Source organism: Acomys minous (assembly GCF_964271855.1).
Source record: "Acomys minous genome assembly, chromosome: 10".
Lineage (NCBI taxonomy): Eukaryota > Metazoa > Chordata > Mammalia > Rodentia > Muridae > Acomys > Acomys minous.
The window spans coordinates 17,496,066-17,523,534 of NC_140491.1; the positions used below are offsets into that span (position 1 = coordinate 17,496,066).

At 46.7% G+C, this 27,469-nt stretch overlaps 1 protein-coding gene across 8 annotated transcripts in view; it reads left to right on the plus strand.

Moving 5' to 3' along the window:
- Positions 1–27,469, plus strand: part of CCDC149 (coiled-coil domain containing 149) — an 88,257-nt gene that overhangs the window by 44,154 nt on the left and 16,634 nt on the right. For 5 of the 8 annotated variants that reach the window (XM_084797626.1, XM_084797622.1, XM_084797627.1 and 2 more), the window contains 8 exons: positions 296–403; positions 13,882–13,998; positions 14,757–14,929; positions 15,697–15,769; positions 17,085–17,169; positions 19,474–19,618; positions 25,546–25,622; positions 27,092–27,124. In XM_084797626.1, coding sequence (XP_084653752.1) covers positions 296–403; positions 13,882–13,998; positions 14,757–14,929; positions 15,697–15,769; positions 17,085–17,169; positions 19,474–19,618; positions 25,546–25,622; positions 27,092–27,124 — 811 coding nt within the window. The remainder of the gene's footprint in view (positions 1–295; positions 404–13,881; positions 13,999–14,756; positions 14,930–15,696; positions 15,770–17,084; positions 17,170–19,473; positions 19,619–25,545; positions 25,623–27,091; positions 27,125–27,469) is intronic. The other 3 variants (XM_084797625.1, XM_084797623.1, XM_084797628.1) reach the window with 2 other exon arrangements.

Here is a 27,469-nt window from a genome sequence, read left to right on the forward strand (position 1 = left end):
GTGACAAGCTGTAAAGTAATGCTTTGAAATAGTCAAGAACGACCAATCTCTCTGTAACCTGTTTGTCTTTGGAACCTCCCTAAATAATGAAGGCTTGCTGCTCACTGCATCCCCTTCTCCATGAGCTGTTGCTCTGTGGCTTTGCGTGCTTCCTGCTTTCACACACGTCCACTTGTGCTGGGATCCGTGGGATTGATCCAGCTGAGCTGGGGGCCGGCATCCATGAGTCAGGAAAGCCCACATTTGTTCATACCTCTGTGCTGATTGCTGTTGTGTTGTGTGTTGCTATCTGCAGGCTAATCTTGCACAGCTGCTGAGGGAATCTCAGGACAAGAATAAACATCTGGGAGAAGAAATTAAAGAACTTCGGCAAAGGCTTGGCGAGGTCCAGGGTGACAATAAGGTACTGTGGATGTTGACAGGAAAGCGCTTGCCACATGAGTTCGCACTGGAAGTGTCTGAGTATTGTAGCACATCAGGAAAAGCGCCGCAGCATTGGTTGAAAAATTGTCATAGGTTTTTATATTTACAATAATGAAATCTCACAGTTAGGCATTTGTCGTTATCATAGGTCCTTTGTGTGTGCACGTGCACGCATATGTGTGTTTCTGGACTGCTCTAAAATACTGCTCCAACCCATCCTAGAACTTTTGTTATATTCCGCGTGGTGGTAGACAACATGTGGTTGAAGGCGAAATAAAACCAAATGCGGTACTTCCTCCCTTCTCTACAAATAATGGATTTGTGGCTCAGATGATTTCAATTTTAAGTAGTCATTCCCCTAATGATGTTCACATCACCAATTTACTTTATTGCTAAATTTGGCAATTTGTATGGAACATTGCTCAAAATCCACGGCTCGGCATTAATCAAACTCCCCTGTTGGCAACGTTAATTATAAAATATGAACTCATAAACTCCAAACTAAATGTGTGCACTTGCTCTCTCCCAGCTGAAGCTGCGAACAAGAGTACAATGGAAAAACAGGAGGAAAACTACTGAAGTTAAATCCTGCCTCCGCCTCACCCCTCCCCAAATAATTTTCTGTTTCGCCCGGCTCGGATAGATTCATTTCCAGCCCTTTGCCAGAGGCAGTGTTTGCAACAGAAACGACATTGGATTCCGACTCAGAAAAGCTATACTGCGTCTCTGTGTGTTCAGGGGTGCTTTCTTGGGGGAGATGTTTTCTAGATGCTATCAAATTCCTTGACAAATGAAGGTGGCTTTTGCTCTTGTGGGAGGCCGTTGCTCCTCAGTGGGAGGAGCCATTTTGAATGATGTTCCCTTTAAAAAAAAAAAAGCCTGCTTAGTACTCTCTGGGAGACAGTTGCAGAGGTCAGAGAGGCCAGTTCTGACTGCTGGATGGGAAACTCGGATGATTTGGGTATGGTGTCTTCCCTGCACCCCACCCCTGTTTGTGTACTAGAAATCTGGCCCATGTTAGTCACGTGACAGAAGTGACCTGAGGAAGTGTCTCGGTGGGAACGGTACAGGGGCAGGACCAGCAGGTGGAAGCAGGAAGAAATGGCACTGTACTAAGTTGTCTCCTTTCGCTCAGTGCCCTAAGCTCCCAGAGCCTATGTTTAGGGCGGGTCTTCCCACTTCACTTAAGCTAACCTAGGAAACCCTTCACAGCTGTGCTCCTGCTCAAGTCATTTGTTACTATGGTGATTTCAGTCATTTCAATTGACAATCAGGACTACTAATCACAGTCCCCAGTCTGAAAGGAGCTGGGACTTTTAGAAGTGGGGTCTACACAGCCCCCAAACATCAGGTGGACCTCAGAGAACTCCACAGAAGAGGGAGAGGAAGGATTGTAGGAGCCAGAGGGGTCAAGGGCACCACAAGAAAACGGCCCACAGAACCAAATAACCAGGACTCACTGGGGGCCACAGAGACTGAACCGAAAAATCAACCTACATGGGTCTAACCTGGGTCCTCTGCATACACCTATAGTTGTATAGCTTGGTGTTCTTGTGGGGCTCCTGACAGTGGGAGTGGGGGGCTGCCTCTGACTCTTTTTGTCTGCTCTTGCAATCCTTTCCTCCTACCGGGTGGCCTTGTCCTGCCTAGTCTTATTGGAACTTGTTATGCTGTGTTCAGTTGGTATCCCTGGGAGGCCTGCTCTTTTCTGAAGGGCAACAGGAGGAGGAGCAAATCTGGGAGTGAGGAGAGACAGAGACGGCAGGGGTGGGGTGGGGGAGGTGGGGAGGGGGCACTAGGAGGAGAGGAGAGAGGGGAGGCTCAAAGAAGACTTTTAAAAATGGCAAAGGAAATGGGGTCTAGCAGGTTGGGTCCTGAGTGCCCTCACCAAGGGACTATTTACTCCCTGTTTACTGGAGTGAATAGGGTTTCTGGTCACTCACAAGAGTCAGTATCATTGGAGCAGATGCCCCTCTCTTCTATCTCACTTCCTCTCTCTCCACCTGACATCCTCTGCATCCACCATATAGTACTGCAGCCGTGAGGCTCTCACTAGAAATCCTCTAATGATGTGAACCGAGCAAACCTCTTTTCTTTGTAAAGTACCTGGCCACAGGTGTTTTCTTATAGTAATGGAGAAATGGCTCAGCAGTTAAGGGTACTTGTTGCCCACACTAGAACTGGAGAATTAGAATTTAGATTCCAGCTTTTGCTTAACAACCAGATGTCCTGAATGTGTCTGTCACTCCAGTTCTGAGTCAGGGCAGAGACAGGAAGTTCACTGGGTTTGATGGCTTCTAGCCTGGTGAAGAAAACTAGAGCCCCCCAGTTCACGGGGAGACCCTGTGTCAAAGGACCAGGTGGAGCATGACAGAGTGGAGTATCCAGAACTCTCCTCCATTCTCTGAGAGTGCACATAGACATTTTATTTTAGCTTACTGTTTCATGGCATGCATGTACATGCATGCACATAGTCACATAAATAAATGAATTAAGTAGATAAACAAAAATATGTTTAAGTGGGCTAAGTTTTCATTTATTTATTTATTTATTTATTTATTCATTCATTCATTCATTCATTCATTCATTCATTTATTTTTGAGACAGGGTTTCAGTCTGCAGTTTGAGCTGGCCTAGAATTCATATGTAGATTATACTAACCTTGACCTCACAGAGATCTGCCAGCCTCTGCTGGGATTAAAGGTGTAGACTACCATTCTTTTCTGTCCTATCTACTGTAAAAATAAATAAGCGAATCTCTGTTTTTAACATAACTTTTAAACATTAGGTGCTATTATTCCTGTTTGTGAAATAGGGACGAGCACCCAAGAGGCACAGCAGGCTCCCATGTGCTGGGTGCATCACATAGGTCAGAGGTCAAAGGTCAGATCTGGTAGTCCCTTCCTCCAGCAGTAAACAACAGAGCGTGGTCTTTCTAATAAAATATGCAGTTGCTCTCTTTAAGCTTGTAAAAATACAAAGTGGATTTCGGAGACACCATAAACCAGTCAAACAGTTTGAAAGTGTGATAATTTTTGATTCATGCTTCTTTTTTTATTAGTTTATTACTTGCCAATTTCCTTTTGTTATTCCGAGCTACCCCAGAGTTTTGCTTTTCTGACTACTTTTCTGCTTCATCAGTTGGTTACCTCTTGATCGTTTGCCTTTCCTCTGGTGTATGTGTGTTGTTTTCGTGGTTTTTTGTTTTGTTTTTTGGTTTTTCAAGACAAGGTTTTCTCTGTGTATCCTTGGTGGTCCTGGTCTCACTTTGTAGACCAGGCTGGCCTCGAACTTACAAAGATCCGCCTGCCTCTGCCTCCCAAGTGTTGGGATTAAAAGCGTGCGGCACTTTGTGATTTTGATGGTTGTTTCTTCTTGTTTTGATTCATTATGCCATGTGTGGCTCCCACCCCTCTTTCATCTTCTAGACTCAGGATATGCCCTTGTCATGATGTGCCAGGTGTCTATGGTCTGTCCTCCTCTCGTTTTCCTAGCTACAACCTGACTAAATATTGTCTTCCTCATGCTGGCCTATCTTCCACGCCGTGTTGGGCCATGGGATCTGTGCACCTACTGTGCACTCTGGGCCCTTCTCCTCTACTCCCCCTTCCACCTATTCCTATCCCAGCCAGGTGTCCCTCGTGTGTGTGTGTGTGTGTGTGTGTGTGTGTGTGTGTGTGTGTGTGTGTGCGCGCGCTCTGTATTTGGCTCAGCTTACCCTGACACTTGTATGGCCCTGTAGCCCCAGGAGGAAATATGCTCAGAAAATGTGTGCTTGGCCCACGCTTCACCCTAGTATTCTTAGTTCCCTACCCAGAATCCTCTCTACTAAATCTCCTGTGAGGAGGTGGGATGTGTTGACTGAGTAAGTGAGCAAGGCTGTGAAGGGGTAAAGGGAACCGAAGGAACGGCCAAGGGGCTGGTGTGGTGCCCCTCATGGTTCCAGCACTTGGGGGTCAGGGGCAGGAAGACCTTGGGATCCCAGCCAAGAGGGCAAGACGAAGGAATTCAAGAGAAAAAGGAGAGAGTGGAACACAGAACTCCCATTCCACATCACCGCACTGTGTTGTGTGAAGAACTCAGAAACTGGGTTCTAGAAAAACAAAATGTCCCAACAAAGGACAAAGAGCAACTCCACCCGGCAGCCCTTGGGAGGGCCTGATAATGGTGAGGGCAGAGGACAAACACTGGTGGACAGAGGATAGCCATGTCAACCCTGTCCATGAGCGGTTCCATCCCACTCGGCACACCTAACAGCTGGATATCTGCAGCCTGGACCCCCAGCAGGAGCCCAGGGCGGTGTTTGCTGAGTGAACACCTGCTCCTGTGGGAGATTTTATCTCTGAGTCACCATTTAAACAATGATCCTTCATCAGGCCATAGGAAGACAGGCTGTGGGTATTGAGCACAAGTGGGCATTGAGGTGACAGGAAGTGACCTGCCTTGGATCTTTTCAGAAAGACTGAGTTTTCTATTTGTTTAGCTAGAGCCTTGGCACCCTACACTCCATAAAGCACTTCCAAATTGCTCCCGGAGGCTTTGCAACTACAGCAGCTCTGACAGCTTACTATTTGCATAAGTTGGGTAGCAGGTGCCTTGTGATATGTGTGTGTGTATGTGTCGAAGCCGGGGTGGGGGGGCTTGGAGGGGGTGGAGGGAGTACTTGGGACCTATCACCACCTGACATCCCTCTGACTGGTGTCCAGGCATTGGGGAGAGGAGTAAGAATGCACCTAGATAAATACCAGCTCCAAGCCCAAACTGAAGGAGAGGCATAAAGACTGAAACCCACCAGAAGAGCTGTCGGTCCTCAAAATTTCAGCGGTGTGTGCGTGTGCCTGTGCATGCGTGTGCGTGCATGTTCATGCCTGCGTGCCTGCATGCGTGCATGTGCATGTGTGTGTGTGTGTGTGTGTGTGTGTGTGTGTGTGTGCATACTTGAGGTGTTTTGGTGTAGGTGTTTTCCTCAATCTCTTTCTTTCTTTCTTTCTTTCTTTCTTTTCTCCTCAGACAGGGTCTCTTACTGATTTTACAACTTGCTGACTGGCTAGCTAGGAAGCCCCGGGGATGCCCTTGTCTCCACCTCCTCAGTGTTGGGATTACAATTTCAGTGTTTAAAGGTCAGTGAGGACTCTAGGGAAGAAAGGCTCCAGGCACCACTCATCACCTTGGGGGAAATCCTCGTGGATAATGCCCTGCAGTCCTCTGTTGGAGAAAAGAGCCAGTTACATGGGAAGACTGCCATCTGTACTGAGCTTGCTCTCAATGGCCTCAACACCACTGGTCTCTGCCTGTCTTCTCTCCTAGACATGGAGTAGAGAGAAGGGTAAAAGGATGGGACTTGGCGGTGGAAGGGGATCTTTGTGTATCTAAAAATCCAACAGCAAACCTGTAGAGGCTATGAGTCTTACAATGGGCGCTCGTACCAGCTCTCTGACAGAGAAAGCTTCTTCTGGAACTTGACCAGCTTTCTTGGTGCACAGACTGATGTCACAACAAACATCAGCGTTATTACTGCTGTGATGAAATACCATGACCAATGTAATTTGGGGAGAAAGGGTTTATTTGGCTTTACACTTCCGTATCACAGACCATCATCAAAGAAATTCAGGACAGGAACCCAAGCAGGTCAGGAACGTAGAGGCAGGAGCTGATACAGAGGCCGTGAACGGGTCTGCTTACTGGCTTGCTCCTCATGGCTTGCTAAGCCTGTTCTGCTATAGAACCCAGGACCACGAGACTAGGGTGATACCACATACAGTAGGCGGGGCTCTCCCCCATCAATCATTAAGAACATGTTCTACAAGCTTGCTCACAGCCTGATCTCCTGGAGGCAGTTTCTCTATTGAAGTTCCCTTCTTCTTTTGTATGACCATAGCTTGTGTCAAGTTGACATAAAACTAGCACACCACCCAGCCAATGTCTGCACACTTGGAACAATTTGCCTTCCAGAAGAGTCTGACTTCAGAGCAGAAAATGGAGGCAACTCAGGAGGTCCCATTTTGGGGGGGCATGCACAGACCCAATTGTGTAGTTCTGCTCTGCCTGCCAATGTGTGAGTGATCTTACGAAATTCAGTCATTTTCCAGGGTCTCCATCTCCATGGTCTCATCTGTCAACATGCCAATCAATGGTGGGCCAGGCTTCTTTTTGTGTTTACCAATACACACATGGTAACTTCCTGCATTCTGGCAGCTGAAGTTGCATAAGAGGCTGAGAAACAAAAGGTTCCCCTCTGGGGAGCTTAAACGCTGATTGGGTAGACAGACAGCGAATAAAACACATAAAGTCATCAGACAGTGTCTAGTGTGAGAAGATGAGGAAGCAGGGTGATGGGATTTAATGAGGGAGCGTGTCCTCAATCCCTGCTTTCTCTGTGCAGTGAGGATGCTGCCACCTTCAACATGGCAGGGGCCAGCATCTCCTGAAAGTTTCCTCACATTAGAATGCCACCAGCAGCCACAGACTTCTCTCCTAGGTGTGCCCACTATTTCCAGGGACCTCAGGATGTGCCCCAGGAGAGACCATGGTCTAAGGGAAAAGTCTTCCCCACGGCACCTGATCCTCCAAGCTCAGCCCTCTCATCACCACCCAGCTGTGGCTAGCAGCAAGCATTGTTTTTTTTAATGCTGGGCTTCTGGAAGCCTTTTTGTTTGCCATGCACTCTATAAAAGGAGCACCCGTAAGATGCACCCACAGCAGCCACCCCCAAGTCCTTCTGCCTCAGTGACAGCAGTGGCAGTACCTGTATGCTTTCCACTTTGCTTACTTGTCTGGTGGCAGACTCCAAACCAGCACGGCAGGTGTAGAGGCAAGAAAGCTTGCGTTTTTAGCTGTCCCTGTGACACTGGAGAAAGGCAGGCTGTGCCTTTAGTAATAAGCTTTATATTTTACCAACTGGCAGCCCTAAGTGCTCCTGTTTGAGCTGGTGTTGGCCCCATAAAACTGCAGAGCCCTTCTGTGACTGCTGGTTGTCGGGGGGGGGGGGGGGCATGCTTGGATGGAGCCTATGCTGCAGTGAAATCTAAGCCATCGGCCAATAATTACAGGCCAATGAGCAAGCAGGTGGACCAATGAAAGTATACATTGTTTATTAAAAAGTGGGGGAAGTGTGTTCAGCTGTGGCTGTTGGTCATGGCCCTGGATGAGAGCTGAGAAGGCTGTGTGCAAGCAAGCTGTTTCTAAGTGCTTTACAGAGGGGTCCTGTTGGAGGAAGAGGTCCCCCTGGAGGAAGGCAGACAGACACCTCAGGGTTGAAGTACAACTGTCCCTAAGCAGGGCTGAGCATAGTGTGTTTTTGAGGATTACCCTGGGAAGTTATAACACATGCTAGCTCAGAGGAGGCTCTGCAGAAGCCTGAGCAGGGTGTGTAGGACAGTACTGCAGCAGAAGACAAGCCTTTGACAGCCGGGACCAACCCCACCTCAGGAACTGCTAAGCCAGTGACTTGCCTCTCCTGGTCTGTGTCCTCACCTGACTGGGCACCATCAGGACCAGCTGCATACAAAGCCCACTGTCTCCTGGTGGAGAGTTGGTTCAGTACCCTGGACAGCACCAGAGCACCCTCTGGGTTCAAGGACACTGCCCCAGACTGATACTGTCTCTTTGTAAGGAGGGGATAACAGGACCTGCCTCTGGGTTTTGAGAAAAATAGCAGAGTGACATCTGAGAAGCATTTGGAGATCCCCATGGGGAGCTTGACACCGGGCTGTGGACAGTGAGGCTTTAAGGAGCTACTATAGAGCTGATGGCAAATGTCATAAGTGGATGTGCAGAGAGGTAGGCATTAGAAGGTAGAGAACCTGGGGAGGAATGGCTTCAGCAGAGATAAGACATCTAAGGGTGTCTCTCATCCGAGCCTTGAACTGGATGACAGGAGTGACAGGGCAGTTCTATGACTGGCTGTGCTAGAGGCAGAGGAAGGGCAAATGCCTGGGGGCTTGGATGGATACCAGGAGGCAGGCAGGATGAGTGAAGCACGGACACAAAGTAGCAGGAGATGGCATTCAGGCAGGTAAGGAGGGTCCTGTGGTCCTCCCAGCCATAGCAAGGGCTTTTCACCCATCCCAGTACAGGAGAAAGTCACTGTGAGTGTCAATGTGGGCAGGGATCTATGAGCACATTGCTTCCATTGCTTTCTTGGCCCAGGTAGGGAGCTCATTAGCTGACACACACACTAGTGTGTGGATGACAGCTTCTTGAGACCCAAGAGGGAAGCATAGGCCCCATCATCTTGTTTACAAATGACATTTTGTGGTTTTGTTGCTACATGATTTCTCTGTGTCGCTCTGGCTGTCCTGGAACTCACTCTGTAGACCAGGCTGGCCTCAAACTCAGAGATCCACCTGCCTCTGCCTCTTGAGTGCTGGGATTAAAGGTGTGTGCCACTATGCCAGGCTGACAAACTCTTTTGCATAGACACTAGTGTGTCTATAAGATCATGTTTATCTTTTTTATTTTTAATTTTTTAAATTCACAAGTCACATGTGGCTTGGCAAGGTTAGGTGACCTTTTCAGGGCACACAGCTAGAATTAGTAGAAGAATCTAAACAGAGGCAACACACAGAGCATAGTGGCTCCACCCCTGGCTGCCTTCCAGTGCCCCTTGGGAAAAAAATGGATTCCAGCAAATGAAAACAACATGAGTTAGAGACAGGGATGGCCTGGGAAGAAGTCAAGGAAGGATTGGGCCTCTCTGACTCAAGGGCTAGGAAGACTTCACCTGGGTGTAAGTCTAGTGCAGCCTGGGCAACTGGAAAAGAACCTAGAAGCTTCCTGCCACATTGTTTTGTTCCCTGTCCCTCAGTGACATCTGAGCTGCAGCTGGGCCTCACGCACAAGCCAAGGACTCATGTCCGTAATTCATTCATAAACATTTATTTCTCTCTAAATCAGCAAATGGCGGTGTCCCTCCCTGACAGCAGGGACGCTAGTCCTCTTGGCACTGGGAGACTAGCCGTGGGGTTTGTGATGCCCTGTTTGAGGATAGCAAGTGTGGGGAGTTTCTTGTCGCTTTCCATGGTAGAAAGCTATGCTTTCATGCTCCCTTATAATCTTGGGTCTGGAGCTCAGCTTTAGCCATCTCTGGAGACAGAAATTTTCCATAGGGAGTTGTTAGGACCTCTGGGATGGATGACGGTGATGGTGATGATGATGATGGCATAGTGGTGGTGATGATGATGATGATGATGGCATGGTGGTGGTGGTGATGATGATGATGATGGCATGGTGGTGGTGATGATGATGATGATGATGGCATGGTGGTGGTGATGATGATGATGATGGCATGGTGGTGGTGGTGATGATGATGATGATGATGGCATGGTGGTGGTGGTGATGATGATGATGGCATGGTGGTGGTGGTGATGATGATGATGATGATGGCATGGTGGTGGTGGTGATGATGATAATAACAATGATGATGGCAATGACAGCAATGATGGTGGTGATGATAATTACCTTGCAAGCAGCTTATGTTAATCACATTCTTTCTCTGCTCTTGGACAAAGCTAATGTCACAGAGAAGGAACACTTTCTGTTCCTCAGGGCTGTGGCTGTCCCCAGCATGAGCAAACATCAGTTTACCTGGATGGTCCTTAAATTGCACAGTCCTGACCAAATAGTTGCATGCACGCTTCCAAACTGCAGCATTATTGAGGATTGCAGGTGTTATAACTTTGCACAGATAGCTGGGAAATGTAGTCTGTGTGCACCGAATACTCAAATGCAGTCACTCTCTGCAGAGGGGTGAGAGGAATCACTCAATTTTTAGAATGACTTTTAAAAAGAATTTCTGCATCCCTTATTCCTCTTCACCTACGTGACCCTTAACCCAGTGTTCCTTAACCATGCCTCCACGCTCTCCCATTTCATGCTGTGGCCTCAGCAGGAAGGTACAGAGGCCTAGAGAGGCTCAAGCTCACTCATGGGCAGTAAGAGTGGAAAGCCCTAAGCACGTGACCCCAAAGCCTATGAGCTGTCCTTGTAGAAGGTGGGCTTGATGTTGCTGGGCTCTGTGCAGCCACAGCAATAACCCCATCAGGCTCCTTCTGCTGACTACATTTACATTTCAGACCCAACTAACAATCCAACATGAGCTTCAATTTAAAAGCATCTCAACCAGCACAGCCCTGCAATGTGGGAGCAATATTATCTGCACATTAAACACCAAATGATAGCTAACATGTTGATTGACATTTACCCAGCATCCAGCAGGAAGATGGCTCTTTTCTATGGAGCCAGGCACGTGTAATAATTAATTGGCATTAACAAACATAATCCTATGACGAGTGCAGGGAAGCCGGTTGTGACTGGAAAGTGAGGTTTCTTTTCATCAAGTGCAGGATGTCTGTCTAACATGTTACATGTGAGGAAACATGTCCAACTTTTCAAAACACAGCCCGAGCCCCCTGTGGCCTCTGCCAAAAGCCGATGCAATTGTGAGCCAGCCTCTGTGGTTTGACAAATACTGCTTCTTAGCTTTGCTGTGCGTCTTTGTGAAGATGCTTTTCAGAGTCCTTGTTGTCCCAAGCTAACCAAGGACCAGGCGACATGATAGATGTTTCACCTTCAAGCTCTTGCTCGAATCAACCACTTCTGCTATTCATGTGTTCCATGAGGCCACTGCAATGCTGAGTGTGAGAGTACTGGCTCCCTGGTCTCAGGGGAGGTAGGAAGGCTTCGTCAAACTTCTGCCATAGCTACTGCACTGACGTTCATTACAACTGTGGTTTCTTTGTGCTTCTTCTATTTAACATAAGCTTACTTAATAGAGATGGCTAATTTATCAACACTGAACTAACAGGCTTACCTATTCTTTATCTTAGACTTAGAGGAAGCTGGATCAATTCACAGATTTTTTTCCTATGAGGCTCACTGTGCTTGCTTCTTGAACTCAGGGTCACTAGACAGCATACCAGTGGCACATGTGAGGCCGTCATCAGGAAACCTTTCCCACACAGCCAGTGGGAGAGTAGATTAGGTCAGCCATAAGAGGAAATGCTGCAGCACTTCAAATTAAAAATAAATAAAATATATATGCACTACACTATAGCAGTTGCACTACTGGGTATATAACCAAGGGAATGAAGTCAGTATATCAAAAAGATGCCTATCCACTTATGTTCATTGATATGCAACTCAGACTTTGCCATAGTATGGTGTTAACGTAAGTGTCCATCAATGGACTGGGTAAGGAAGACATGGTACATGTACCCAGTGGGATAGCACTGTGTTTTCATAATGGATGAAAATCCGGAAGACATTTTGTTAGAAAAGAAAAAACACAACAAAAAGCACAGAAAGACAATTACCACATAATCACATTTATATCCAGACTCTTAAAAAGGGGGTTCACAGATATGTCGCACTGGATAGTTTTTATTGCCAACTTGACACAGCCACCTTTAATCACCTGGAAAGAAAGAAACATCGCCTGAAGAATTGCCACAGTCAGATTGGCCAGTGGCCTTGTCTGTAAGAGATTGTCTTGACTGATGTGGGAGGGCTCAGCCCACTGGGGTGGGGATGGGAGAAGACACTATCCCTAGGCAGGGGGCCTGGGCTCCATAACATGGCTAGCTCAGCATGAGCCAGGAGCAAGCCAGTCAGCAGCTTGGGTTCGGCCTTCTGCAGTTCCTGCTTGGGTTTCTACCCTGATTTCCCTCAAGGGTGGGCTGGAAGTGTACACCAAGACAAACCCTTCTCTCCCCAAGTTGCTTTTGCCTTGAGTGTTTTCCCACAGAAAGAGAAAAGGAAACAGAAGTAGAAAACAGACCGGTGTTTGTCTGGGACTGGGGCAGCCATGGGAAGATAGACATGATCGTCCCACACAGAGTTACACCTGGCGAGGAGGGTGAAGCCCCCATGTTTCAGTGCGTAGTAGGTGACTGTGGTTAGCACCGTGCATCGTGTGCTATGGAGCAGTTAGATTTCAGAGCTTCTCATGATAAGTGACAAATGTGGAAAGTGACCTGTGGATTACTTACCCTGCCATGACCTTTCATATAGTATATACATGCTTGGAAGCACCACACTGAGTCCCACAAATACATGGATTTTTATAAAACCATGAAAGAACAGGCTGTCCATGGTGTAAGGCTCATGCAACAGTGAGCGGACATGGACAGGCTGTCCATGGTGTAAGGCTCATGCCGGGAGGCAAAAAGGGGTCTTGTTGACCTCATCTGGGCTGTGGATCCAGCCCTCACATTCTCCCCACCCTGTGAGTGTTCAACGGTGATGTGGGAAGACATGGAGTATGGATTTGGGCATGAAAATTGAGTAGGTACACAAGCTGTGAACCCCGAGGATGAACTTAGAGGATCCCATTAAGAGTGGGGTTCTGCAGAGGAGCATTCTCCACCCTCTAGCAGGCCTTGGCTCATGACACCCAATAAACAGTGTGGGACTCAATGTAGCAGGGAAGGGCCATTGCCTCCTCTCTGATTTCCTGCAGTTGCCACTTCTTCTTAAGTTCCTTGCAGTCATCATTTCAATTAGGTAATTCTGCCTTGGCTTAAATTAATTTTCCATCTCTCACCTGACCCAAATCCTTCAGGAATGCTGAAGTTGAACCCTAGTCTCTACTGGTCACTCTTCTCCTAAGGGTCACTCAGGAGCATGAAAGAGTATGCTCACCGTGAGCTACGCGGGAGTGCCATACCCACACGGTAGAGACAGCCTGTCTCCAGGGCTCCGTGCGTATGAGCCCACCCACACGCATCCATGAGGAGAAGGGGATGCAGGCTGAACCTTTTTAGGATGAGCACACTGTGATGGGTAGGCCTGGATGCTCTGAGTTCATGGGGTTCGTTCTGGGGCCTCTCCCATAATTCCTTCTGTGGCCTTACCTGGGAGATTGGAGCACAGCATGGCATCCCCACACGTATCTGAGTGCTTTATGTATTCGGTCACTTATTGACTCACATACATGCCAATAAGTGCATACAGTGTTTACAAGAAGTGCTCTCCAATAGTGCAATGCACTTACTTTTTCTCAAGAAGCTAGTCTACGTGTATCGCCATTCACAGAGCACATTGACAGGAACACTTATTAGACATTGATGTGGGGTGTGCCTATCTTGGCAGATCCTTACCAGTACGGGGAGGGGCACATTTCAGATCTTTGCTAAGTCCAAATGAGGCTCAGGATTTTCTTTCTCACTGTGGCAATGCCCCAAAGCACACCCACCTTCCAGAATCATGCTTGGGTACCCCAGACTTACACTGAATGTGTGCACACCAGCGGCAACACACACAGATTATAGCAAAGGTACTCTTTTTCTGAAAACTTTATAATATTGGCAAGTAGTCTGTCCTGTACTTTCTTCCAGTAGTTCTTGCATGAATTTTATTCTTCTAGAAATTTCTGTATAGGAATTTGGCTGGAGTTCTGGGGGGGATGTATTCATTCATATTCTTTCTCTCTCTTCCTTTTTCTGATAATGGAAAATGCAGCTGTTGAGGATGACGATTGCTAAACAAAGGCTCGGAGATGAAGAAATTGGCGTGAGGCACTTTGCAGCCCATGAGCGGGAGGATTTGGTAGAGCAGCTGGAGCGAGCAAAGGAACAGGTGACTGTCGAGCTCTGTTATGAGTGGGGGTGCTTGAAGTGGCACCACCACAGGCAGCAGGGAACGCATGCTCCTGTGGCCCCTCATAACAGGAGGTAGGGGCACACATGCTCCTGTATCCAAGTCCAAGAGGAGGCCAGGGGATGCCAAGAGAAGGCTTGACATCCTCAGTTCTTCCTGGGTTCCCGCTGGGTGACTGACCCCTGGCTGGCTGGTATCCAGAACTGATGGTTGCTGTTCTGAGCACACCAAGAGACTTTCCACCATCCACCCATGAAAGCAGGGGGGCCAGGGAATGTGACAAACTGGCCTTTAACTTATGAGTTTCCACTAAGACCCTGAGCAATGCTTTCAGGCAGTATTCCTGGGGGGCGCAGAACCCTGCTTGGGAAGCAGCTGCGGGAACCTTTCTCTCCTCTTGCTAACTGGCCACAGGATGCCCAGGCTGAGTGGCTTTTAACAGGATGCATGTGTAAGACTGTAGAGTCAGCCTGCCCTTCCCATGCCTGTGGATTGGGGCAATGTGCAGGGGTTGGAGAGCAGCTTATCTGTCCCACCCATGCTAGGGATCTGGTTGGAAGATATCCCCGAGCTCTAGCCTTCATCCAGAATGCAACGCAGCGTGAGTGACTTTAGCACTTGAGCAGTACACATAAACTCAGAGTCAGCCAGTCCCATGGAAGCTGATCCCTGCACCCCTACCCCCACCCCCACCCCCGGACCATTTGAGGACCGCTGTGACATGCTTTGCACTTCAGATAGAGTCACTGGAGCACGACCTGCAAGCGTCAGTGGATGAACTCCAGGATGTTAAGGAAGAGCGGGCTTCCTACCAGGACAAGGTAGACAGGCTGAACCAGGAGCTCAACCATATCCTAGGGGGTCACGAGAACCGGATCATAGATGTGGATGCTCTGTGCATGGAGAACAGGCAAGTGCAGAGCAGCACAGGGAGGCAGGCTCTGTGTGTGTGTGTGTGTGTGTGTGTGTGTGTGTGTCTGTCTGTCTGTCTGTCTGTCTGTCTGTCTGTCAGTCTGTCTGTCCTGAAACCCTGCCTGCAATTGAGACAGCCACTTTTGGAATAAGAAGCAAGTCACAACCCCCCAAATATTGGCAGTGGCATGTGCTTGTTGTAAAAGTGAGAAAGGAGGGAGAGATATCCACTTCTCTAGCCTTCCTTGCTCTCCCCACACCTCCTATGATTGGGCCACAAGGGTGAAGAGCCAGGGAGAGTTGTTTGTGATTGCTGTCAAGGAGAAGGGAAAGAATAAGAAAATAAATTGAGAAAATCCCTTAGCTCTGTCTTTGCCCCCAGGCACATTTCAACGTGCGGATGTGTCTGGCTTGTGTTTTGCCTGGCGTCTCCTCTTCCTGGTTTGCTCCCCAGGGGAATCATCTTAATGAGAATTGTGTGAAAATGATGCCACTGTCCCTTAGGGGATCCCTGAGAGGGCTGTTTTAAAATGGGGTGTCTGTGATTTGGGCATGTCTGACCTTGATCACATCCGTTTAATAAAAGGCCATATTTTCCTGCCTCACCCATCCAGGGTGAGAAAGAGGTCGTTACATGCAAATGACATTGGGGCTTCAAGTTTTGCTCTTGTTATTCAGTGGGCTTCATTTTACCCCCATGACTGTTCTAATTGTGTGTGTGTGTGTGTGTGTGTGTGTGTGTGTGTGTGTGTGTGTTCTTTCCAGATATCTCCAAGAGAGACTGAAACAACTCCACGAGGAGGTCAGCCTTCTGAAATCGAACATTGCCAAGTACAAGGTAACCCGAGCAAGACCAAGGCTGTGATTCGCCGCCCAGCATCTCACTGTCATCCCATTTTGATTTTCTTTTACGTTTCAAAGGCATTTCGTCACTCCCAAATGGAGCCCAATAAGACTCCCTAATTGGAGTAGCCAGTAAAATCAACCACGGCCCAATAGACTCCCAACACCATCTCCCCCAGTGTCTGTGTCTATGTCTATTGTCTGGACAAGACACCCTACAACCCCCAAAACCTGTGGGCGTCCACTGTGGAGCCTCAGCCCTGTGAACTCAGGGGTCTGTTCCACTTACTCTGTGAAAAGTGCAGTTGTCAGGTGCTATTCATCTCATAATTATCCTCAAGAAAAATGGTTTTCATGGGAGAAGAAACAACCCAAATGTTAATGTTCAGGGCCCCTTGAGAGGGTAGAATGTTTGAATTCGCCACACTGTTATTTAGTCTAACTCCAGCTCCATTGGTCTGATAATATCTATTTCTGCAGATGTTAGTTGTAAGTATTATAATTGGACAACTCTTCTGGATCTCTCTGCTTTGAAAATAGATTGATGTCTCTTCCTGAGGGTGAAGTTTTACAGCCAACTGAATGCTAAGGAGAGCTGGCACGTTGACCTGGTTGTTGACATTGGCTTTTGTTCTCAGAGATCACCATGGCTTTCCACTTACTAGGAGCCACACTCCTGTCTACATCAATCTATAGATAAACATGAAGCCAAGGAATTATGTGCTTTTTAGTATGTAAATTTACAACCATATATATCCCTTCATATACCATGTTTCTTGTTCGTGTTTCAAACACTGGCTAACTACTACACATCAGTGAGAATGCAAGAGCCCGTTCTAAGAATGACCATTGCAACATGTGCACTTAATCCTGTGTCCAAGGCAGACATCACTAATTGACCAGCATCCCTTTCTAATCCAGCATCATATCTTTCCAGATACCACCACTGGTACATGAAAGCAAATGTAGTTTTCATTTCATGTCTGTTCTAAAATGATTTCCATAACAAGTCTCCCTACATGATAGACTGAGTTCTTGCCTCAGATTTGATTTAAGGACTATGAATTAAACACCTCTGAATGCAAGGGACTACAGTTACTGCCTTTCTCCTTTGCAGTAACTTAAAAAACAAACAAACCCACTATGTGGAGCCTTCTACAATTCCAAGGACAGAGAGGTCTGTGTTTTAGGCTACACTTGGAATGTGCCAGGGTTTTTGTGAGTGCACAGGGTGTATCCTCTTAACAAGGTATTTTTCCATCGCTGCCTTTTCTGACAAAGGTTTTTTGGTTTTTCCATTGCTGCTGCAGAATGCTCTTGAGAGACGGAAAAACTCTAAGGGCCAAGGCAAGTCCAGCAGCAGTGCTCTGACTGGGGTCCTGTCCGCGAAACAAGGTAGGAGTTAATATCTGGGTTGACCAACTTCTGAGCAGAGAGCTGTAGTCCACGTCCCCCGGTGCAAGCCTCTGGGTTTGTGGGACAGAAAGCGGTGGCTCCTGACTGCCACTTGCATGAGGTTTGATAGGTCTTGGGGGTGAAACCCGAGAATCTACATGTCTGCAGGGCTCCAGGCCATGTTTCTGCAGTGGGAGACCCCATTTTAAGAACTTTCACTTAGAGCTTTGCCAACGATTGGTTCTATGTCTTCCCGAGAATGTTTTTCCTTCTGCATCACGACCTGAGAGCCCCTAGGTGTCCAGCCTCCTTGGTGTGTCTTTCTCTGGCCTCTGCAGGCCAATGGAGACACCTACTGCATAGATCCTTGCACCATGGATCATGGGAACGCATGCCGTTTTCAAAGACGCTTTTATTGATTGCAGCTTTTTTTTTCCTCCTTGCTGTCGATTTCAATGAAAAATAATGATCTTCCGGGAGCAGTCCGGGGGGAGTAAATAGCAGAGAGCTTGAGTCTGGCACTTCTGGTCCTTCGTATTCTGCAGTCAGTTCTCCACGTAAGCCCAGGTCTCACTGGCCTGCTTCTCAGCTGCAGACAGTGTGGCCCAACAGCCACCATGGATGGCCCAGTCTTAATCAGAGCTGGCTTTAGAAAGCATAGCATCTTCAGTGGCCCTAACAATCAAGGTTCTCTTCCTACCAACTTCTTTTCCCCCCAGCTCAACTAGAAGTGAGCATTCTAGAATTGGGAAGCTATAGCACCTTATTTAAAAAAATGTGAAAAAGCCCATCAGTGTGGCTCAGCAGGTAATGTGTAATCATGAGGACCTGAGTTCAGATCCCTAGCACCCATGTAAAAAAAAATTGGCTATAGTGGAGCATGATGCCAGACTGGTCTACATATCAAGTTCTAGGCTATCCAGGGCTGGGCAGTGACACCTAGACTCAGAAATACAAAGTGAAGATTAAGGAAAGCACTGATGTTAACCTATGACCTGAACATATACCCACATGTGTATGTACACATTCATAAACACAGAGAGAGAGAAGGGAGGAAGGAGAGAGAGAGAGAGAGAGAGAGAGAGAGAGAGAGAGAGAGAGAGAGAGAGAGACAGAGAGACAGAGAGACAGAGAGAAACAGAAAGAGACAGAGAGAGGGAGAAAGAGAGAGAGAGAGAGAGACCCATACATAGTTAGCCCTGGATACCAGACCTAGCAACCAGCTTAGAGTGTGGACCCCATGTTGACTCTTGAGTCACGTGTGCCAGCCATACCCAAACACCATGCAGAGATATGCAATGACTCAAGTCTTCTTTTTTAAAAAAATGAAAGGAGCTTGTAGGTAAGAAAAATGTATGAGCATGGCAACCCATTGTGAGAAACCTAAACAGATCCCCTAGCAAGAACTAGCAGGAAATAAATTAGACACATATGAACTTTTTTTTACTACAAGAAATGTCTCTATACACTCTGTATTTTAACCTGAAATGGCATAAATATCTAGCTAGGTGAATTCTTACAAACATAAATGGGCTATTAAAATTGGGGTTCACCTTTATGTTTTAGGGGGTATTAATGGAATGGAATGATGTTAATAGAAAATGTAGTATTTCCCCATTTCAGAGGAATATTGAATGAATCCGTATACATGCATATGGTCACATAGGAAATGATATCCAGAAGAGTACCAGTGTTTTTCCATAGTCAGGAGGACTCCCTGGGTGCTTGTCACTTGGGTTTTCTCTCCATTGATTTACCTCTTTAAAATGGAATATTACTTTTGCAATAATCTGAGAGCCTGAAGGGCAAGGAATCGTTGTCACTTGCAGGACAGCATGACCTTTGACAAGTGTTTTGAACCCATCTGAGACTTGCTTCAATGTTTACAAAATGGAAATAAATAACATTTGCTAGGTTTGGGGTCTTTTTTTTTTTTCCAGTTCAAAATGTCAGTGAGTTAGCATAAGCTGTCTTCACACACTGGTAACTGAAAATATTATTAGTTTGACTGGCTATGAGTGTGGCTTCTTGAGAGCGTTCTTGCTTAGCATGTGCAAAGCCCTGGGTTCCATCCCACTTTGACAAAAGGAAGAAAATAAAGGAAGGGAGACAAACGTCTTCGAGGCTTCTCTGTTTAACTCTTACGCTGGGCTTTGTGTTGTTTTCCTTGTGGCAATAGATACAGGCTCTCTGTAAAGCACAGTAGCGAAGCCCGTGGGTCCCATTATCCGGGAATAACTGACAGGGGTTTGCAGTCCCGTGTTTCAGAGCCCATAACTGAACTGCCAACTCTGTCTTCCCTAGTTCAGGACCTGCTCTCTGAAGATCATGGCTGCAGCCTCCCAGCTACTCCACAGTCCATCGCTGACCTGAAGTCTCTGGCCACTGCCCTGCTGGAGACGATCCACGAGAAAAACATGGTCATTCAGCACCAGAGGCAAACCAACAGGTGCGCAGCCCATCCTTAGTCTGGGAACGGGGATGGGAGAGTGGGCTCCCAAAGTAAACCACAAACCCCCTGGGAAGAGAGTAGCATGCCTGAAACCTAGGAGGGGGGGGGAAACATGAAACCAGAACCCTGCCTCTAGGTCAGCTTGGCATCCTCCTAGTCCATCAGAGCCAATGAAACAGGGATTCTGATTCTGTAGTGAGCGCATCCTTTGACCAGGTCCATGGTGGCTCCCATAGGACAACGCTGGATCTCTTGCCTCTTTCTCAGGTCTCCTTTGGAGACATGAGCTGCCCCAGTGCCCCTTCAACCTTATGTCTTCATGCTGAGGGGCTCTGATGGCCAGGACAACAATTACCAACTTCTGCGGGCAGCTGTGCCTGCGAGCGAGCCTCAGGTCACGCTTTTAGATAGTAAAGGAAAGATGTTGAAAGGGGAAAGGAAAAAAAAAAAAAAAAGAAATACCCTGTTTGGTTTTTTAATGAGTGTTAATTATGTTGTATCAAAGTGAGCAAGTTCAAGTAGATTGAAATGGTGGTCAGAGGCAACAGAACAAAGTTGAAAATGTCCTGAGAATGATGAGCAAGGATAGTAATTAAAGCAATAAATACGGCATACACTGGTCCATTTTCTGTTCCTGTAACTGGATACCTGAGACTAGACAATTTATAAATATTTTTTTTTTAAAAAAGCAAGATGTTTACTTCTCACACTGCAGGAGGCTGAGTTCAAGGGCATGTCACTGTGTCTGGTGGTGGTCTTCATGCTACATCTGAACATGACCCAGGTACCACATGGTCAGACATAGCAAGCATGCTCCCCTGCATCTCCTTCTCATAAACCCATTGATGCCGTGGTGGGGGCTTCACCCTCCTGACATCATCTCACTGTAACCACCTCCTAAAGTTGACTAGCATTGACCTATGAGCTTGGAAAAATTAGCTCCTAGCACAGGAGTGCATTTGAATCATAGCAGGGCCAGCTCTGTGGCGTGCCATGTACGCCCAGAAGGATTTGCCATTTGGCCAGATACTGTTACCGCCATCTTGAAGTTCACGACCATTTTTTCCCACAGGGGGGCCCTCACGCTTTCTGTCTTTCACAAAACCCAGAAAATTATAGGTGGTGCTGCTCCCAACACCCACACTCAGAGCCACAATCACACTGCAGAAGAATTGAGCAAGGACAGATGTTAGGCTCAGAGGGGAGAGACCTGAGAACCAGGGCTGCCAAAGGCAGGGACGCCCACCACCAAAGAGCCCACCGGAAAATGATTGAAAGTGTTATAAGAGAGAGAGAGAGAGAGAGAGAGAGAGAGAGAGAGAGAGAGAGAGAGAGAGAGAAGACAAAAGAGAAATGATAGAGTGCGGAGAAAATCGTACCAGAGATGAAGATGTATGTGGGAGAAAGCAAGAGCATCAGAGGAAGGCCCGCAATCTCCCTGGATGACAGGGTAATTTATTGACAGGAGAAGTTTGCAACAGCCTTGCAAAATACAACACAGTCATGCTGAACTGCAGCTAACTCCCTAGAAGCAGGGCCGGGAATCTGGTGAGGGGAGGAGGACAGCCTAGAGGGTCCCCCTGAAGCAGGCAGTGAGCCCTGCTACATATTCCTGAGCAACACCTGGCCAGGGCTCTGGGCTCCTCTGAGCCTCACCTTACCTGCTACGACAGGCACAGGCCCCAGACGCAAACCGTATTCTCCCTGTGTGCAGGCTGATATTTCCACTCATCGTGTTATTTTTATTTGAGCACACCTTTGCACATTTAGCCGCTTTAGAATAAATTTCTTGAGCCGTTGTTAAATAACCATGGGTCTCCACGCAGCTCAGCTGTCCAAAACACCCCTTCTTGGGAGAAGTCACCCATTTCTTGTCCTTCAAATCATGTAAACAAAGGCACAGTACATGGAAACACACCTGAGTATTCATATACTTATGGATTTTTTTTTAAAAACAGAAAGCAGCTATTCATTATCACAGAAAAGGGAGGGGTGCCCTTTGTTCCTGCGTTCTTCAGCTTGCTTTTCACCCCTGTAGCGATAGATCGTGGAGGTAGCATCATAGTGGTACACAAAGAAGTATCAAATGTGTCGTTTTCTGGTACTTTGAAGCCCTTCTGTTTCATACTTCCTGGAGGTGTATAAAGAAATTAACGGTACTATAAATGAAGGGCTGAGGATAGAATGTGAATTTGTCCAGCTCTCTGGTGCCCCTCACGATTTAGCCGCAACTGCAGCAGCAGCAGCGGCAGTGGCAGCAGCAGCGGCAGCGGCAGCAAAACTCTATTAAGACTAGAGAACTTCTCTCCTGGAAGCTGGTACTCTGCCCACTGCCTTTCCGCTGTTTGACAATGGCTGCCTTCAGGCAAGGGCTCCTGTGTGGTCCTGAGTAAGCCATTGCCCTCTGTGAGTTTCAAGTTCCTTATCTATAAATTAAAGGCTGCCCAGCCAGAAGTTAAAAAAAAAAAAAAAGAGGCTGGGCGGTGGTGGCGCATGCCTTTAATCCCAGCGCTCGGGAGGCAGAGGCAGGTGGATCGCTGTGAGTTCGAGGCCAGCCTGGTCTACAAAGTGAGTCCAGGACAGCCAAGGCTACACAGAGAAACCCTGTCTCGAAACACCAAAAAAAAAAAAAAAAAAAAAAAAAAGAACCCCCCCTCAAAACAAAATAACCACCACAACAACAAAAAACCAGGGCAGTGTCTGTGTGTGTGTGTGTGTGTGTGTGTGTGTGTGTGTGTTGTTCAGGGGCATAACACCTGTCTTGGAACAAAATCTGGACACCTATCAGCTGCCCTTAGATTCCCTATTACATGGTACATATGTGTCTACTAGCAGACTATTGATCGCTAGGAATAGGGTTAGGGGCTTCTTTCAATTTTCCCTCCAGCCTGTACACAGAGGTGGATCCCAGGAGCTGGTTACGGATTGGTCAAACTTCCTGAGCTAGACTTGTTCTTACCTCTCTCTCCATCCTGAGAGCTTCCAGCCACTGATGCTCTCAGCCTCTTCTATCAGCTCCCATAACCTCTGTCTAGGTCTGGATCCCTTCCACCTGTGCAAAGCATCTTGGATTGTATTTGTGCACATCACCTACAGCTCTATACATACTTCCATGAGCACAGCCGCCTTCTTCTTCTTCTTCTTCTTCTTCTTCTTCTTCTTCTTCTTCTTCTTCTTCTTCTTCTTCTTCTTCTTCTTCCTTCTCCTCCTCCTCCTCCTCCTCTTCCTCCTCCTCCTCCTCTGCCTCCTCTTCCTCCTCCTCCTCTTCTTCCTCCTCCTCCTCTTCCTCCTCCTCTTCCTCTTCCTCCTCCCTCTTCTTCTTGATAGAGTTTCTCTGTGCAGCCTTGACTGCCCTAGACTTGCTTTGTAGACCAGGCTGGCCTTGAACTCACAGAGATCCACCTGCCTCTATCTCCCCAAGTGCTGGGATTACAGGCGTGTGCCACCACACCCAGGTGGGCACAGTTTTTTAAGGAGTCCATGTTGCCCACATGAGAAAGAATCTAAGGAGGGTTGTTTTAAAGTGCTGCTGAGGGGGTATGTATTAAAAACATGAAGTTCAAAGGCTAAGAGAGGCCTGGGCTCAGATCCTGACTCATCACTAAGTCCTGCATGTAGTGTAGGCCAAGATAACTTAACTTCCGTAAGTTACCGCTGATTCCTAATGGGACAAGTAGTGTGTGGTATGAGTTGGCTTTGAGATAGACTGTGTGGACCTGGACAGGTGCTTAGCCTGTCTGTTCCTTCCTCTCCACACCGACAAAAGGGTCATGGTACCACAATGTGAGTTCTTCCCAGTCGATGAGGTCATTTGTGTTAGGTAGATAGATGTTCAGCCTATCTGCTGCCTCATCCTAAGGACTCTGGGAAAAATCAGTTGCCATGTGTCCATGGTGGTGCAGTCACAATTATTCATGGTTCTGTTGCTGCTGTTGCCACACCTACAACTTCTCCTGGATCCTTTTACTACCTCCAGCTCTGCATCAGGTACTGGTATCAAAGCAATGAACAGAGCCACCACTGATAAACTCAAGCAGAATCCCAGGAAGCAGAACATGGGATGGTACCAGCCGCTCAACTCATCCCATCTCTGGGAGGAATGTCTGGGTTATTCGGAAACAGCATGAGCCAAGCCTCTATGCTCTAGCGGTAAACCCAGCTCAGGGCATCCCCGGATGTCACTGAGGAGTGGAGCCTTAGCCTAAGAGGCAGGTGCAGACGTGTGATCTGATCTCATTCAGAAACAGGCATCAGCTCGAGCACGGCTGTGATTGCATGTCAGACCCATCAGCTGGGATCAGAAGGTCTGCGCAAATGGTTGAAAGGCAGACTAGGAACAAAGGTGTCTATGGAAGGGTCAAGGGTGTGAAAGCAAAACAGACCCAACAGATGAGGCGAGATCGGAAGTAGGTAAGATGCACTCTGCAGAGCGCAAGACTTAAGGAAACGAAGGAAAGATGGGCTCTGGCAACTGGGCGAAGGAAACTGTACAGAGCAACGCCCGAGTCTCCCTGGGAACTCCAGGGGAAGATTAAGATGCTGCAGGTCGATTCAGGTAAAATCAGGATGAACCGAGCTGTGTATATGTGCAGATATATGCATATTCATGGCCCTGAACGTATGTGGGTGTGCGCAGCTATCTCTGGAATAGAAAGAGACGTAGGAGAATAATTCTGCTGCTCCAATTTATCCCACTGAAAGGAATGGAGAATTTGCTATTAAGGAGATTTTCGTGTCATTTCAGCACAGCAGTGCCAAGAAAATCCCTCCAAATAAAAATAAAGACTGGTTTCCAATTCCAGACCACTGGAAAGAAAGTGGTTTTAGATGACTGTCAATTCATTTCTCAGCTATGTTTAATGTCTGGACGAAAGAAGCAGATGTTTACCTAGGCATGTACACAAAGCCTGCCTTCCAAGCACACAGTCTGGTCTTTTCCAGGACACATTTCGGAACTTAGATACCCCAGTGAGTTGGGATGGTCACTTGGAAAACAATTTCATTTGCCTCCTGATTCTCAAACAACTTAAAAAAAATTTTAATGTATTTAAGATTTATTTATGTGTGTTGGGGACCAGGTGTACATGTGCCCTGTCTGGTATGTGGAAGTCAGAGAAAAAAAATTGCAAGAGTCAGTTATCTCCTTCCACTATGTGGGTCCTGGGGATCTAACTCAGATTGCCAAGCTTGCCATCAGATGCCTTTGCCGGCAGAGTCAGCACATAGTCCCACTGGGAGCAATGGGAAGCAGGTGTTTCCAAATGAAAGTGTTATGTGGGGAGGGAAAGAAAACTCTTGAAATTCTTATTATTTGCCTTTTTCATAGATGATTGCAGACTATGAAAAAAGAAAAGGCCTGTGTTCAATTACACTCATTTATTGACTACCTACACTGTGCCAAACATTGTTCTTGATATCCAAGGCACAGACATCAGTAAGACTTAGTGTGGGTCTGCGAAAGCTGATTTCTCTTTTTATTGCCTCTGAAGAAATAGTTCTAAGTGTGTCCATCCACCTTACCTACTGGTTCCAGAAATCAAACCTACTCTCAGAGAAAGAGATTCTGATGCTGCTTAAGGGCATCCAAGATCAATTGTCATCTTTAGCAACGAGCAATTCTCAGATGGAAATTCTTTACCATGTTTTAGGCAGTGATGAAATAATTGTTCAAGAAATTGCCTTGTAGAACAGAACTCAACTGAATAATGTATGCATGCATGCATGTATGTGTGCGTGAGTGTTTTGCTTTATTTTTATTTCCATATGAACGTTCATAGAGTATGTATCATTGAATATGTATACCCCATGCTCTAGTTTATTTTTTAGCACAGATCTTAAATCTATTGGCTTTCCCATTATCTACCACCTAGGCCTAAGCATTGCCAGGTGACTGTCTCCTCTTATTGTTTTCTTGCCTTTTCTAGAATCCTAGGGAATCGAGTGGCAGAACTAGAGAAGAAACTGAGAACTCTGGAAGTTTCTGGTTTGTGGAGTCTTCCAGGTAAGGACAAACTTGTAGACGGTGGCTTTCTTCTTGTTTAGGATTTTGTTCTTTTCTTTTCTTTTTTCTTTCTTTTTTTTTTTTTTTTTTCTTTTTTCTTTAAAGAACTGTCATCCCATGGCAAACCCATAGAAGGGACAAATTTAGAAGTATACAATAAAATTCAAATTCTCATCAGTAGGGCACTGAAGTATAGGTAGCCTAACTTCTCAAACCATCATAGTGTGTGTGTGTGTGTGTGTGTGTGTGGTGTGCGTGCACCTGTGCACTTGTCTCTGTGGGTATGTGTATTAACCTTTGTGGATGCTCATGAGTTGTTTCATTTCTTATCAGTAGTCATCTTGCGAAGATTTGTTCCATGTAACCTTCCCTCCTAAAACAAATAGGAGAATATACAAAGATTTGTCCAATTTAATCACCGGTCCTAAAAAAACGAATGTAAGATCTTACAAAGATTTGTGCAGTTTAATCATCAGTCCTAAAATGGAATGTAAAACCACACAAAGATTTGTTCAGTTTAATCGCCAGTACTAAAAATGAAGCGCCAACCATTTCTCCAACCCAGATGTTACTTCACAGCCACCTTCTCCCGCCTTCCCCCTCCCAACAGTTTTATGTAGCTTGAAAACTGAAATTTCCTGAGGAGCTGTCCCCCCACATTTGTCCAATGTGTGAGAAGCCTTAGAGTTTCTCTCTAATGAGCTATACTTATCCCGTTTAGCCCACTAAAACACCCCTCTCTGGAGACCCCGTCAGTCCCTTCTCCTTCGTCTTTACGCTGTTTTGGAAACTTATATTTATCATTTTCTGCCGCCTCCTGGTTCCCTGGAAGGAACATTGTCCGGGTATTTTTAGTGTCTTACCCTTTCAGTGCAAAGCGGTCTCTCTCCCCTCGGCTCCCGTGGGCTGCGTTCCTGTACGGATGAGAAATGAAAATTGCCACAGGAGAAGGAGGTGGACAACGTCACGTTTCCCTCAGTGGAAATCTGAATAGCTGCCTTAGGTTGCCTGCAAGTGTGTTTCATAAATTGGAATTTTTCACCGCGATTCCTTGAACTGGATGTCAAAAGACCTCACAGAACTAATTAGTGGCAAGTGCCGTCCTGGGGATTTGAATGGTCCATTTTGCACCAGCCGCTTTTGATGATGTTTAAACCTCATCTTCTGTGAAGGCCTTTCTTTCACTGCATTGAATTTCAATGGAGACAGACAAATTTGTCATTTATTTGTGCAGTCAAATTGCTGGTTTTGTGCATGTACCAAAGCTTTGATTTTTTTTCCCCCCTCTCAAAATGACTTAGTGAATTTTCTCACTGTTTCATTCCTGTGATTTATGTAAAAAGATGGAAGTTGAATGGATGAATCAATGCTGGGAATTTCCTGTGTCTGGTGTTTGTTTGTTCAGGTGGGACTTCAAATGGCTCTTCTATAATAATGACTGTTTTTTTTCCTTCTTTTTGCTGCGGAAGGCCTGAGCTACAATGTTTCAGTTGGATTTGGGAGTATGTTCGTTTCAAAGTATTGGGGGTTTCTTGTGGCTAATATTGGGGACACATTCTATCATCCATGTATGTAAATAGTAAAAATTTGCCACCTTTCTATGAACTTTCTAGATAGAAATAGAGAATTCAATTAGTGCAAAAGCAAGCATCAGTGAGTGGTTGCTAGCTTGAAGGACCAGCCTCAGTGGATTTTATTCTGGGCATGGGGTTTCTAGGCTTTGCCTACCACACAGACAGGAGTTGGGGCACAGGAGAGAGAGTGGCACTTTCCCCTTTGGATGCAGTTTTTGTTATTGCAGCAGCCTGGTTTGGAGCTTGTATGAAGGATGTGTGGCTGTAGCCTGT